Source organism: Xyrauchen texanus, chromosome 20 (assembly GCF_025860055.1).
Source record: "Xyrauchen texanus isolate HMW12.3.18 chromosome 20, RBS_HiC_50CHRs, whole genome shotgun sequence".
Lineage (NCBI taxonomy): Eukaryota > Metazoa > Chordata > Actinopteri > Cypriniformes > Catostomidae > Xyrauchen > Xyrauchen texanus.
In genome coordinates, this window is record NC_068295.1 from 9401870 (window position 1) to 9416558 (window position 14689).

At 36.9% G+C, this 14689-nt stretch overlaps 1 protein-coding gene across 1 annotated transcript in view; it reads right to left on the minus strand.

Annotated features, from left to right (window-relative positions):
• LOC127661127 (collagen alpha-1(XIX) chain-like) overlaps positions 1–14689 on the minus strand; it is a 180886-nt gene that overhangs the window by 16505 nt on the left and 149692 nt on the right. Inside the window, exons 44-48 of the mRNA XM_052151705.1 lie at positions 13864–13908; positions 13694–13756; positions 10696–10731; positions 3107–3151; positions 2068–2220 (exon numbers count right to left, since the gene is read on the minus strand). Coding sequence (XP_052007665.1) covers positions 2068–2220; positions 3107–3151; positions 10696–10731; positions 13694–13756; positions 13864–13908 — 342 coding nt within the window. The remainder of the gene's footprint in view (positions 1–2067; positions 2221–3106; positions 3152–10695; positions 10732–13693; positions 13757–13863; positions 13909–14689) is intronic.

Genomic DNA, 14689 nt, shown 5'->3' on the forward strand with positions numbered 1-14689 from the left:
TTTGCCAAAATTAAATTCATGAGCTACAACTTTAAAGCTACTATTAATTATTTGATCTCAATATACAAACCAAAATGTAAAAATATAATAATAATAATAATGCTGATAACAGACCTTATTAACAGTATGGCTATGAAAACGAGGCTGTGAGGGATAGACTTACAGTATAAAGTGGCATGCACTGTATAAAGCTTTATAAAGCTCCTAGATCACGTCTCCTTTTCACAATTCATGCTTTCTGAAGTTTTTTGTCAATGTTAAGTCGTCGGAATAATCCAAAACACTTTAAACAACAGTACAGCCCATTAAAGGGATGATAAGCATGTCCCTCACAGCCTCGTTTTCATTCCTGTCAAAAATGTAAGATGGCACTATTGTGAATAAATTTTAACATTTCTCACTTCACACTTAAAGTGGACTTTTTTCCTAATTAAAAAAGGTGCACCATTTAAGAAACGAATAGTAATTTTTAAATATAAATCATGACCATTCACATAAGGTGAAGACTCCAGTCATATCAGCAACCTAATCAAAGCTGTTTTATCATACATGAAGAGGGTCCCTTTATGGGGGCAGCCATGTTATGATCACATGCCAAATACTTCTTGTTTAATCTCAGTAACTTCACTGTTATTGGATATTTTTACTTGTTGATTCAATTAATAATAGCTCACTGTGAAACGTGCATTTCTACAAGTGGCATTGGTAACTGAAACTATTGTTTTTAAATGATGCTGCCCTCAGGTGCCAGTGAAAGTCAAGACGGCGAGCATAAAACATTGCCGAGATGGTTGAAAGATACCTCAGATTGTTCATGGCAGGGACCAGGCTGGTTGGGTTAGGGTTTGGGGTATGGTTAGGGTATCTGCTGCCTGCCTGCCAGGAACAAAACCAAGGCCCCTTTGTACAATGTGCATAAATGACTGAGCGCACCTTTAAAGATGGCAAAAAAATGCGGTAAGGGTAATTTTGGTCTGGCACCAGTTTATGGCAGAATAACAGAATTTTTGGAACTCAAAAACATACATTTTATGTATTTTTTCAAAATATGGAATCTAAAAATATGGTCAATACTGTATATAAAAATACCCCTTCCCCCAATGTTCAAAGAGCTCTTTAAAAAAAAAAAAGACTATAAATAATTTATAAATAATCATTGTCTTTGTTTAAAAATCATAGCCATTTAAAGTCCAATGGAACAAAATAAAATAATTCACTACTACTATCTGGGTAGTTTTACTTTGAAGTCACTGAAATGATCCAAAGAGGGTGTTTAAATCTTTTATTTGTATCTGTGAAATCTTGTTGCAATCCGTATGCAAAACTGAACTTCACTGGGTGATGTGCTCTAATATCATGTGAGTGAATCTGCTGGCTCGCCGTTCACTTAAGGTCAACATCAATCCAGTGGGAGAAGTAACACTCATAAAAGCCAACAAGAGTTGCTTGATAGTTTCTTCTGACAAACTTCTTTGAAAATAGAATAATAAACCATTTCTTTCTCCTTCTCTCCTCTTTTAAAGCCAATTCTTCCCAATCCAACAGTTTTTCTCTTACCACACCACAGATGGCCACCAACTAGTAGTGTTTCAGTTGTAAGTATATCTTTCAGGCAAACAAATCATTCTATTTCACTTCCATGCAACTCGTAAGTACCTTGTAAAGACTGTCTGCTTTGGTGGCCTTTTACTTCCTTTAAAGATTGACTACAGCACAAGCAAATAACCTCAGGGCAGGAAGGAGCATTTCATTTGATTATACAAGTTTACTGAATGAATACACTCCTATGCTAGACAAGTTGTAGTTCCTATACATGTTGTTTGTGATTTAATTGAACAAATTGGAACATGTCAAAATATAGTGCCACGCTGACTTAAACTGCTGTATGTAGTCATGAAATCAGAGACATTCCCCTTGAGACACATTTACAGATACATGTTAAAACCAAGTGTAAAAGGCAATCGGTCTCGTAGGACGGTATAATGTATAAGATGATCAACCTTTACCAAAGTGTCAGTTTGAAGTTTGAAGACGCTACTCTCTAACTTTCAAAACAGTTGTACATACCAACAAATTCACGGCCCCCGGTGATGTTAAAGACCCAGGTGGGCCTGGTTCTCCTTTTGGTCCGGGCGGTCCCTGTGGACCAATAAACCCTTTGTCACCAGGTTTCCCTCTCTCTCCCTGGACTCCTCTTTCTCCTGAAATTCCCGGATCTCCCTACAGAGCCATAAGCAGAATATAAATAATAACACAACACAAGCTTGTTATAAAGAGCTGCTTCCTCTACCATAACTAATAACAGCTCTTGGCAATATTACAAAAAATGTACCATGGGAATAATCAAAACTACTGCTCAGAGCTGCATCTTGATGATTTGTGGTCCTTAATAGTGTAATAAATTTAAATGTTTAATGTGTTTTATTTTGATTATTGACAACAGGAGAAGTGTTAAATAAAGGCTGTACATGTAGCCACTAGAGGTCGATTGATAGGGGATTTTACCAGTACCGATAACTAAGGTAGTGGGAAAGTTCTATAACAGAACAATCTGCCGATATTTTTTACATCTGATTTATAGAGTGTCAAAAATGTTTCTTATTCTTTCTATACTATAGCGGGCAAAGACAAAGAGTTCAAAATGAATGAAATCCCAGATGCAGCTTTTTGTTCAATCAAAATCCTATTATTAACCAGAAAAAAAAAGATTTAGTACATAACAAGGGACTTTTAAGTATAAACAAGCCAGAAATACATAGGGAACTCTTATTTTGAATATTTTTAAAACTATCGGCAACTACTGATTTTTGACTCTTGTAACTTCATTAATTCTTATTTTTTTGGAAAAATCTTATTAAAAAGAATGTCAAACTACTTAACGTTTTTGCTCAAGAATTTCAGCATTTTAATGAAATATTTATTTCTTCATTACAAGCTCAGGTCATTCATTACCTTGACATTTTTTACTTCATGCACCACAAAAATATCAAAATGAATCTTAACTCATAAATCATAAAAATGAGTTCTTCACAGAAGTTGTTTTTTTATATGATAGAATAGACCCTTAAATATGTGGTTTTCCATCAAAATGAAATCATAATCTTACCCGTTCCCCTTTGGAACCTCTGTCACCTGGTCTGCCTGTGGCTCCCTGTGAAAAAAGACAGAGAAAGAATTAAGAAATGAAGGAGAAGCACAAAGGTAAAAGTGTCACCGCAAGAGCCGAGACAAATTATTAAAAGGTTTGGAATTATCTAGACCCTTGCGCCAAAAACCTTATCCACACCACTGACACAAATCCTCCCTTTTATTACGCGTGCACTGGGTCACAAGACACACACATTTGTTTTTGTATGATAGTGGGGACTTTAAATTGACTTCTACTGTTTTTATATTGAGCTAATGATATTTTACATTTACCTTTATGCATTTGACAGACACTTATACCCAAAATGACTTGTATCCATATAAAAAGTACATTTTATCAGTTTGTGTGTCTCTAGGAATTGAACTCACAACCTTGGTTGTGCCATGCCATGCTAGTTTTAATAGTACATTTCCCTAGCCCATAAACCTACCCCTTTAAAGCCTTTTTGCATTTTTAGATGTTCATTAAGACATTATGGTAACACTTTACAATAAGGCTCTATTCATTAATATTAGTAAACAAGAACTAAGAAAGAACCAATCTTTAAATCCCTTTTAATCTTGTTAAACGTTAATTTCAACATATAGGCCCGGTTTCACAGACAGGGCTTAGATTAAGCTGGGAGTAGGCCTTAATGAGTACTAGTTAAACTAGGACATTTAAGTAGCTTTCATGAACGTGGCTTTAATTTAACTAATATACCCTCACTTAACACTTTATTATGAACACTATGGTCCTAATAAAGTCCCCGATGTGTTCTTTTGTTGTAGCCCATCTGCCTCAAGGTTCGACATATTGTGCATTCTGAGATGCTATTCTGCTCACTACAATTGTACAGAGGGTTTATCTGAGTTAATATAGACTTTTTGTCAGTTTGAACCAGTCTGGCTCAGTAAACTTTAGAGATTGTTGTGCGAGAAAATCCCAGGAGATCAGCATTTACAGAAATACTCGAACCAGCCCGTCTGGCACCAACAATAATGCCCCGGTCGAAATCAATAAGATCACATTTTTCCCCATTCTGATGGTTGATGTGAACATTAACTGAAGCTCCTGGCCCATATCTGTATGATGTTATGCACTGCAACTTCTACTAAATGATTGGCTGATTGTATAATGTTAATTTCAACATATAGGCCCGGTTTCAAAGACAGGGCTTAGATTAAGCTAGGAGTAGGCCTTAATGAGTACTAGTTAAAATTTAAGTAGCTTTCATGAACGTGGCTTTAATTTGGCTTAGTTAGTCAGAGACTATGGAGTCCTGGAGTAAGGTAAGTAAACCTAAATGAAAACACCCTGGTTAAGTGTGATTAGTGTGAGCACATGCTGTTGGTCTAATGGTGCTCATAAAAACCAGGCATGGACTAGAAAACACCATTACTGGTGTGAAACTTGAGACAAAACAATTGCAGAGGCAACAATAATTTGTTCAAAAAAACTTTAGTGAGTATGAAAAAAAGCTACTAAAAGAGATTTTGTCAAACCATCCAGTTATTGAAAGTAAAACCATACTACTGCTACTGAGCTAAAGAAAGAGTGGCTGGGATGCAGTTTGCAGTAAATTCAATGCAACTCAAAATGTAACCACAAGAATGGTACGACAACTTCAGGTGAGATATCTTCATTATTATCAGTATTGCATGATATCTGCCTTTTTTATAGACTCTGTGGAAGAACCTTAAACTGGCTTTAAAAATATAGAATGCAGAGATCGGAAGACAGCAAATTTACTACTGGTGTTGGACCACCAAAAATAGACAACACTGATGAATTGAGTGACTTACTGTCTGGAATAATGGAGCACCAGCAACCTATGGATGGTATACCATCCTGAGCACAAATAGTACATATACCAAAGAAAGTAAATTGGTTACTACCTTTAGTAAATATATTCCACTGTCTGTGTCAATATTCATTTTTTCATTCTAAGGACCACATGTGTTTATTTGTGCTTCTAACTGTATTCCTTTTCCAGGGGAAAGGAATCTGAACAGATTGGAAGAGCCAGTGCACAGCGAGTGTGTACTCTCAACATCTGCTATAGCATCCCTGAGAAAAGATGCTGCCACCACCATTTAGCAGAATACAAACAAGACGACCATGCATGAAAAGATTTTGCATGAAAATAAATTTCATAAGCATAAAATTAAATATATGAAGGAAGAACATCAAATGAAAATGAGAAGTCTACAGGTTGAATTGGATATGAAGTTGGAAGAGGGATGTTTGATCCAAAAAAGATACAGTAAGGAGACAATTGTGATTACCAGCCATAGTGAACAATACATGTAAAAACAAATATCATTGAATATTCATGAGTGAGAGTATTTTTATCACCACAAACTACATTTAAAACCAGCTTTGGTTTAGTTACTCATTTAATTTAGCTGTACTCTATATACATTTTGTACAGAACAAACATTATCAAAGCAAAAATAAGCCATAATGAATAATGTCCATACTGAAATGCCTATCATCTAGTTGAAGTGCTGCAATGTGATAGCAACTCTGTGTGCAAGTCCTCGTTAGTCATTACCTGCCACAGCCATGGGCAAATCTGCTTGATCCTGATCCTCTATTGGAGGATCAGGACAGCAATGCTGCTTCAGGTAGTTGTGCAGCACAGCTGTAGCAATGATCACCTTGCAGTATATTTTTGGCTTTAAACGAAGTGTATTGCATAAACACTGCATTATGTATGGAGTGAATAAAGTTACTCTGACCATATCCACTGTCACCAAGTAGTAGTCCACTATGTTGTCCTTTCTGAAACTGAGCACACAATGAAGAGTTGAGAAAAATCCTTGAATCATGAGTTACACCTTTCCAATGGGCAACAATGTTTCAAAACTCTACATTAAGAGTGCACACACCCGGAACATCGATGGAAAACCAGTTTTTACAGTTCCTGTACTCCTCAGCATCAGGAGTTGATGGACATGACATCCATCTATAATGCCAATCACACCTGGGAAATGCCCAATTTCATAGAATTGCACTTTATAGTTGGCTTGGCAAGCAGCATCAGGAAACTTGATGTAAAGACTCCTCAGTTCACAAATGGCCCTGCAGACTTTGTGAACTATTCTACACACAGTTGCTTCACTGGGACTACACAAATCACCAGTTTCACGATGAAAGATTCCAGATGCCAAAAACCTCAAAGTGATCAGGACTTGGAGACAATTGGGTAAAGGCCTACCTCTTTGAGACAGGGAGGAAAGTCTAGGTACAAGCAAAGATATCATCTCCAATGCATTATCTTTGTACATATGAAAGAGGTCTCGAAAAGCTATTTCATTAAAGCAGTTTAATAGATTACTCCTATCCACAAGTACTCACAAACAGAACTAAGCAGAATTTAAACCTGCCTCTTTGAAGGATTCAAAGCAATTCAGTCATCTGTCTTGCAATCAGCTTTGTTTAATCCAGAACAGGCTAAATCTACAACTATTTTAAGATAAGTCTGTGTAAGTCGCTTTGAGTTAAACAGGCATTTTAGTCTGGGACTAGGCTTAAGCCTTGTGAAATCGGCCCATAGGCTACTAATATACCCTCACTTAACATTTTATTATGAACACTATGGTCCTAATAATGTCCCCGATGTGGTCTGTTGTTGTAGCCCATCTGCCTCAAGGTTCGACATATTGTGCATTCTGAGATGCTATTCTGCTCACTACAATTGTACAGAGGGTTTATCTGAGTTAATATAGACTTTTTGTCAGTTTGAACCAGTCTGGCTATTCTCCATTGACCTCTCTCATCAACAATGTTTTCTGTCAGACCTGTTGCTCACTGGATATTTTGTGTTTTTGGCACAGCAAACTTTAGAGATTGTTGTGCGAGAAAATCCCAGGAAATCAGCATTTAAAGAAATACTTGAACCAGTCCGTCTGGCACCAACAATCATGCCCCGGTCGAAATCACTAAGATCACATTTTCCCCCATTCTGATGGTTGATGTGAACATTAACTGAAGCTCCTGACCCATATCTGTGTGATTTTATGCACTGCACTGCTACTAAATGATTGGCTGATTAGATAATTGCATAAATTAGAAGGTGTACAGGTGTTCCTAATAAAGTGCTCAATGATTGTATTTTTAATATTAAAGGTTTTAGATCTATGTTTTAAGATTAGTTAATGCATTATGAACTAACAATTACTGTAACATGCATTTTCATAAATGAGCATTGACCAAAATGAATAAATGTTTAGTTCAGGATACACAATTTTAACCAAAATTGTGTTCCAACATTATTTAGTATGTTTATTATAAGACCACTTATATTATAAGTGGGTGATGTCACACATTTCTTACCACAGATTCAACTGCTTGAGTATGTGCTTTTTATGTAAAATTACATCATGCATTTCATTTGGCTCTGTACTATTTGCACAATGACAATAAAGTTGAATCTAATCTAAAAACAATTTTAACAGATCGATCCAACTCTGAAATCTGATATGGATGAGCAACGTTCAAAGCAGTTGTAAAAACAATGAATGCACACCACACCACAACAGGCTAATGCACTATATTACTTGGTGGAAGAATAGCTTATTGTGAATAATAATAATTCATAAATGTACCTGAATGAATGAGTTTTTCATTTGTTTCTATGAAGTTACTCAATGAATACACTCCTATGCTAGATAACTTGTAGTTCCTATACATGTTGTAAATTAATTGAACAAATTTGGACGTCACGTAGTGACACACTTATGTAAAGATACATTCCCCTCAAGACACATTTAAGATGCATGTTAATACCAGGTGTAAAAGGCAATCAGTCTCGGATGAACACTTGTGATCGGATCACTCAAGACGAGATAATAAACGAGTTATAAACATGGCCTAAAGGAAGCCGGACACTTTCAAATCTCATTTGCTTTCAATAAACTGTATAAAATGATCATCCTTTACCTATTTCCTTAAAAATCTTTCTAAACTGATTTTGAAAGAATTTTCATTTTTGGGTGAACTATCCCTTTAATAAAAACTCTAAAATGTATTCCTCGTAGGGGCCATGGTCTTCCAACACACACACACACACACACACACACACACACACACACACACACACACACACACACACACACACACACACACACACACACACACACACACACACCTACACCATGCTGTTTTTTATTGACTATTCCCAAACCGCATTTGAGAAATGAAATTATTTGGCTGCTTTTATGGCCAAAATGTTCTCTTCTGCAGAGAATATCTGTGAAAGCAGAGCTCAGTGGATTTCTGAATCACCATTTCTTCCTAAACTCATCAAAGCTGGGAGCCTCTGAACTTCTCATTCTGTTACTCCTCTCTCTTTCTCTCCATCTCATCTGAGAGAGTTCCGCAGAGCAACACCTCTCATTGTGATCCAAAACCACTCGTGCACACCCCCCCCACCCCTTCCTCTCTTGCTCTCCTCCCATCTATCTCTATTTCGCACTCACATCACATGTGATCCTCAGGGAACATATCTGTATCAAATTCTCCTGCTGCATTACAGCAGCCGAACAATAAAGAAATGCAATCTAGCTTGAGTTTCCAAAGCAGGCGGCACTTTGAGAAAGCATCCTCGCCCATCTGCTTTCATCCACACACCCGTCAATGTCTAACTCTCTCTCTCTTCTCCCCTCTACTCTCTATTCCCAGGCTCCTGATGAGGAGAGCTTAAAGTCATCAATGTGCGTACTGAATTGTGTTTCCCACTGCCCCTGCAATAAAATAGATGGAGAAGTACAGAATAGAGAGGAATGAAAAATGTCTTTCCTGCTAGATGGCACTGTTGCACCACCAAAGATGTCAATTGTTGAAGGAAGCAGGGAGGAAAGAAGGGGGGGGAAAGGAGAATAAAATGGAGAAAGATCTCAATGAGCAGTCCAACACCCTGCAAACAAAACAGTCGTGCCATTTGAGAGAATGGTGATGCGAATGGAGGCGAAATGGGAGCTGATTTTCCCTCCATTTTAACTTCCTTCAGTTGATGTACAACCATTTGAACTGTGACTGGCCTCATTCTCTTGCTTGTGCATCACATTTAAGGTGAAAAGAGTCATATCTGTGCCACTAACTTCACCAAACAGAATTGAAAAATACCAAGACTGGTACTGTTCATTTTCTGAAGAAAATGTGAGTTGTCTCTATGATACTCTGATGCCGGCATATTGCTGGAGAGTGTTGCTATAGGGTTGCTAAGGTGTTCTTTGTGGTTGTTAGGGCATTATTTAATGTTTACTTACTGGCCCAATAAGCTACCCAAGCATCTATGATATTTTGCTATATTATATATTTGCAATATATATGATATTATGATATATTCCTAGATATGTGTCGGACATTTTTCCATTGGAAGTCTATCATCTGTTTTTTTCATCTGCCATACAAAAAAGCACCACCTTAACAAGCACCACCTTAACAAGCACCACCAATAAATGTTTTCAAACAGCTTTCCAGAACACTCCCCATCTTCCATTAGTCAAATAAAAGAATAGCCCCACCCCAAACTCTTGCCATTGGCTGAGCCAACTTTGTTGGTTTTCAGGCTGGTTGGGATGCTCAAACAAACAGTTAAACATTTTGAAACAGAGCCACAGTGTTAACACTTTCAGAGAATTTCAACCTACAAATGTACTAATAGTTGAGGAAACAGTATTTTTAACATTGAAAAAAATACACACTTCTCCTTTAAAAGGGATAGTTCACCGACAAAATTACGCCTGACGTCATTTACTTACCCTCATGTTGTTTCAAACTCTTATGACTATCTTACTTCCTTGATACACAAAATGATAAGTTACGCACTATGTAAGCTTCAGTCACCATTCACTTTCATTGTAGCTTGTTTTCCATACACTGAAAGAGAATGATGACCAAGACTGACATTTCTGCGTTCCACAGAAGAAAGAAAGTCATATGGGTTTGAAGCAACAAGAAGGTGTGTAAATGATGTCAGCATCTTCATTACTGGGTGAACTACCTTCTTTAAGATCTTCAGATGCATGTTGTTTTTACTGTGTTTGACGAAGGTGTATAAAGAGTATGTGAGGTGCTATAATGTGTCTGTTTGCTTCTGTAAAGTGCAGAAATGTGATTTATCAGAGTTTTCCACAGATCTGGTTTCTGTTGTGACAAGGTATCAAAGAACAGGATTTCTTTTGTGACACGATGAGGCATTCGAAACTACAAACCTTGTTTGTAGGGGACATTTAATTAGCGATAACATGCATTATTCATAATTTTATGGCCCACAGATGGAATTTTAATCCACACTGGAGAGCATCAGCAGTGAGTAAGCAGTCATATTATTGAAAACTTTAAAGGACTAATGACTGGTGCAAGGCTTTTATTTGCCTAGAAAATAAATGAGAGATAAATGTAGACCAGCACAGATACAAGCCTTTGCCAGAAACTATATTGTCACAGTCTTGTTGGAAAATTATTAAAAGCAAAAGTTATTAACATTATTATTTTAGACACATTTAACTGAAGCCAAAATCTCTCTCACCTACGTATATGCATAAACCCACTCTTACCTCATAGCCCGGAATTCCATCCTTCCCCGGCCTTCCCTGTGGAGAAAGAACATTGGCATCAATCTGTGCAACCAGAGCAGCTTTTCACTGTTAACAATCTCAATACTTAATTAGATGCCATGATGTGCACAAATGTTTTGAGTTACTATTAGAAAAAAAACACATTTGTAATGTTCTATTAGAAGTTTCATATAAGAAAACTCTAAATGCCCAGGTCATGAATACAATTTCTCACTTTTAAGCTTAAAAAAGTGTATATAAAAGGCACACATTTCATGATCTAATAATTTCCTGATGTTCAAATCAAGTCCCCCCTGCACTCCCCCATTGAATATTCAAATTTAATACAAAATTCAATCACATTACAGAAGTTAAATGTGTCAAGAAATATGTACACTATTTCCTATTGAGCTTATCTCTCACTGGTTTATTAAGTCTCATTTGCTGCATTTGTAGATAGGCTAGTACACATTATTCCACTACGGAGTCAGATAAACTAGAAATAAATTGTTAAACACCACCTGGAAGTTTCAGAGAGGACTCTCAGGGGAATTCTCTGTATTCTATGAATGTGCTGAAGGCAATATTGGGATAGGTTAAAGGATAACGAAGCAATTATTTGAGACCTGTACTGCCACTGTACTGCTTCACTGAGACAACCAATGAAACATTTACCCTAGTGACTGCACCCATTACCACAGCACAACTCAGCTGGGTTTAACAGCAAAGTTTCCAAAAGAATACGAAAGATTGCTCTGTGCTGTGAAGTGAGATATTAACACAGAAGTCGCTGTGGTTTAAATAGAAAAGTCTAGAATCATAGATCAGTTAGGTAAGGACCCTTTTCACACACTTTGATGACACAATTCTGCCTTATTATAGCAGGGTAAATCGGACAATTTTTTTTTACTTCAATTGATAAATTGGGATTTTTTGAAGTGGCGGACTTCTACAAGAGGTGGGCAGCACGAATGTGCTTTTGATGTAAAATGACATCATGCATTTCATTTTATTCTAGGCGAATATACAGGGTTGCTGCAGAGTTTTTAAAATCAAATTTAAGACTTTATAAGATCTTTTTCAAGACCTGAACAAATAAAATGAATACCATACCCCATCCCAAAACAAACCTACACAATCTCATAATAAATCATTTATCACAGACTCTTACTTAAACAGGAAGGGGCACACATTCAAAATGGCCTTAACATTGCTTATAAGTAAAACATGGCAGAATCTACTTTATGCAAGACATGTTTCTGCATACTGTATATATCACATTAAAATTGGTTTATGTACCAATAGATAAATAAATACAAATTAGAGGTCGACCAATATTGGATTTTGCTGATATGATAATGTGTTGAAAGGCAATTAATCTGCCAATAGATTTTAAAATTGGTAGCCTATATTAAATGTTCCTAGTCTTCCTGTGATGGGGGGCAGAGGCTGCAAGAGTCCAAATTGAATAAAATTCCAGATGCAGTTTTTAAACAGGAAAACAAAACAAACAAAAAAATAATTAACAGCGCGGAACTTTTAACTATAATGGCTTGAAATACATCGGGGACTCTTATTTTGAAATGTCTGCCCTTCACTTCTTCCAATTGCTCATTAAAATATATAACAGAAATAAAATGTGCACTCCTACAATTATCTGCAATGTATTACAATATAAACAGTTAAAAGTAAACATTGTCATATTTCCTAAACACTATATCCTCATTTTCAACAGTCATAAACATTCATTATGGTTTAATGATTGCGAACTGCTTTGCAACAGCTGAAAACACTGGCAAGCCCCTGCATGTGTGGACAAAAAACAGTGCCACATTTTCACTTTGAAGAACCTAGCACATCCATTAATCTAATTAAAATGTAGTCTTTTGAAGTTTGATAAACAGATTAGGTCATATCACGATTCCTGTTTTTCCACTCCCAAATTTAAGACCTCTTTAAATGATATTTAAGACTTTGTTGTATCATTTAAGATTTTTATGACCTTAAATTTCAGAAAACTTATAATTTTCAAGGATCTGCAGGAACACTGATATAGCAGAAAAGGTTCTGACACATCACAGACTGGTCTTGTTTTTTTGCTTCTTGTAATCGGAGGTTCCAGAACGCCGTGCTGATGTGATGGAATGTCCTTTAGGACCACCCTGGCCAAATTTAACCACTGATTTAATGCACATTTACATCATTATTCTTAGTGTTTCAGTACCCTGGTATTAAACAAAACAAAAGGAAACACAAGAAAAAAGCAAACTAGTCATCACTGCAATGAATCATTATTTTGGTTTGCAATACAGCTACTGAGGGAGTGATGGTAAATTTGGCGTCTTTCTCACTTCTGAATGCCATAATCCATGGTCCTCTTTTGGAAAGTCGTGGGAATATAATAATGGATTTTTCCTTTTAGGAATGCAAAAAGAAAGAAAAAATTTGGCCTCCATTTTGCTCACATTTAAAAGTTTACCCTTCTACAATTTACTTCTACCCTCCAAACTGATGATTGTGGAAAGGGTCCATAGTGAGCTTTGTAGTATAAAGGTGCAGGACCTGTATGCATGATATGCATACATCCAATTGTTAAAAGTAACAACACTGATCCTTGTTTTCGATTATCTTTTTAACATAGGTGCTCTGGGCTTTCTTTATTAGTAAGAACCCAGGCTCTAAATCAAACTATAGGCCAGAGTTGAAAAAACTCTGACAACACAAACTCTGTTAGTGTTGGCGATCTAAAACCACAGAGTTTCAATCGATCACCACACTAATCAGTTAATTAAATCAGGTCTGCAATTCAAGCCTGGATCAAAATTGGATCAATATGTTAGAAGAACTGAGAACAAAGGACAGAAACTCATGAGAAATAATGTTATGGTTCATATACGGTGTAGTTAACAGGCACGTGGAATGTATGCAGTTTATTATAGACAGGTGTAGTACAGTATATGCTGTAGATTATAGGAAGGAGTAGTGTATGATAGCTTACAGGGACTCCAGGAGGCCCTTCAGGTCCAGGGAAGCCAGTCTCTCCCAGAGGGCCCCGCCCTCCCTGTGAGGTGGAAAACAGCAGGAAAATTGGATATCATCACAACGTCCTGGTGCCAAAAACCTGCTGCATGATTGACAGCTGCTAACAAGTAACAAAGCAAATCTCACCGGCTCTCCAGGGTTCCCTGGCTCACCACGCAGGCCAGGCTTTCCCTATCCACCAAAGCAACAAGAATAAGAGAGAAAAGAGTTAGACCTCAAAACTAGTGTCAAACTGAACCACTGGTACATCTGGGAACACAACTACAATGTGCATTGCTTTTATCTAAAAAATGAATGTGCAGTATAATACCTTTTCTCTATGATGGACCACTAAACGTACATAGACTGAATGCACTAAATTCCCAAATGTGTTTATGGAACTGTTGCATTATCATTAACACAACACAATAAAGTTAAAAAAAGAGGAGATCTGATATTGTGTTGCCAGTATGGTTCATTTATAAAATTTACAGTTTCAGTCCAGAGTGATTGGTCAATACAGCATTCCAGTCATGCTAAGATAAGCAATATAGTAACAGCTAACATGTATACCACTGTGTAGCACCAAAAAATTATATCCTGTTACAGTTCACATGTCTCTTTTCATTCAATGGCAGTTCGTAGTAATGTTTGTCAAGATCCTGAAAAACACAATAAAATGGCACTTTTCCACTGCACGTTACGGTTTGACTCGACTAGACTCTGCTCGCTTTACTTTGAGCTTGCTTTTCCACTGCAGTTTAGTGCCACCTCAATGTGGGTGGGATTATAGGCTGATCACAACAGTTGCGCCCCCTCTACTGCCGTGACATCTTCTTAAACGCGACACAAACATTACTGACCATAAACAATAACACGACCACTAGCTGTTAGCTACTAGCTCATTGTGCTTCATAAAGCAGTTGTTGCATGGTGATTTTACACAAGTGTAACAGTTAAATTGGCCTGATTG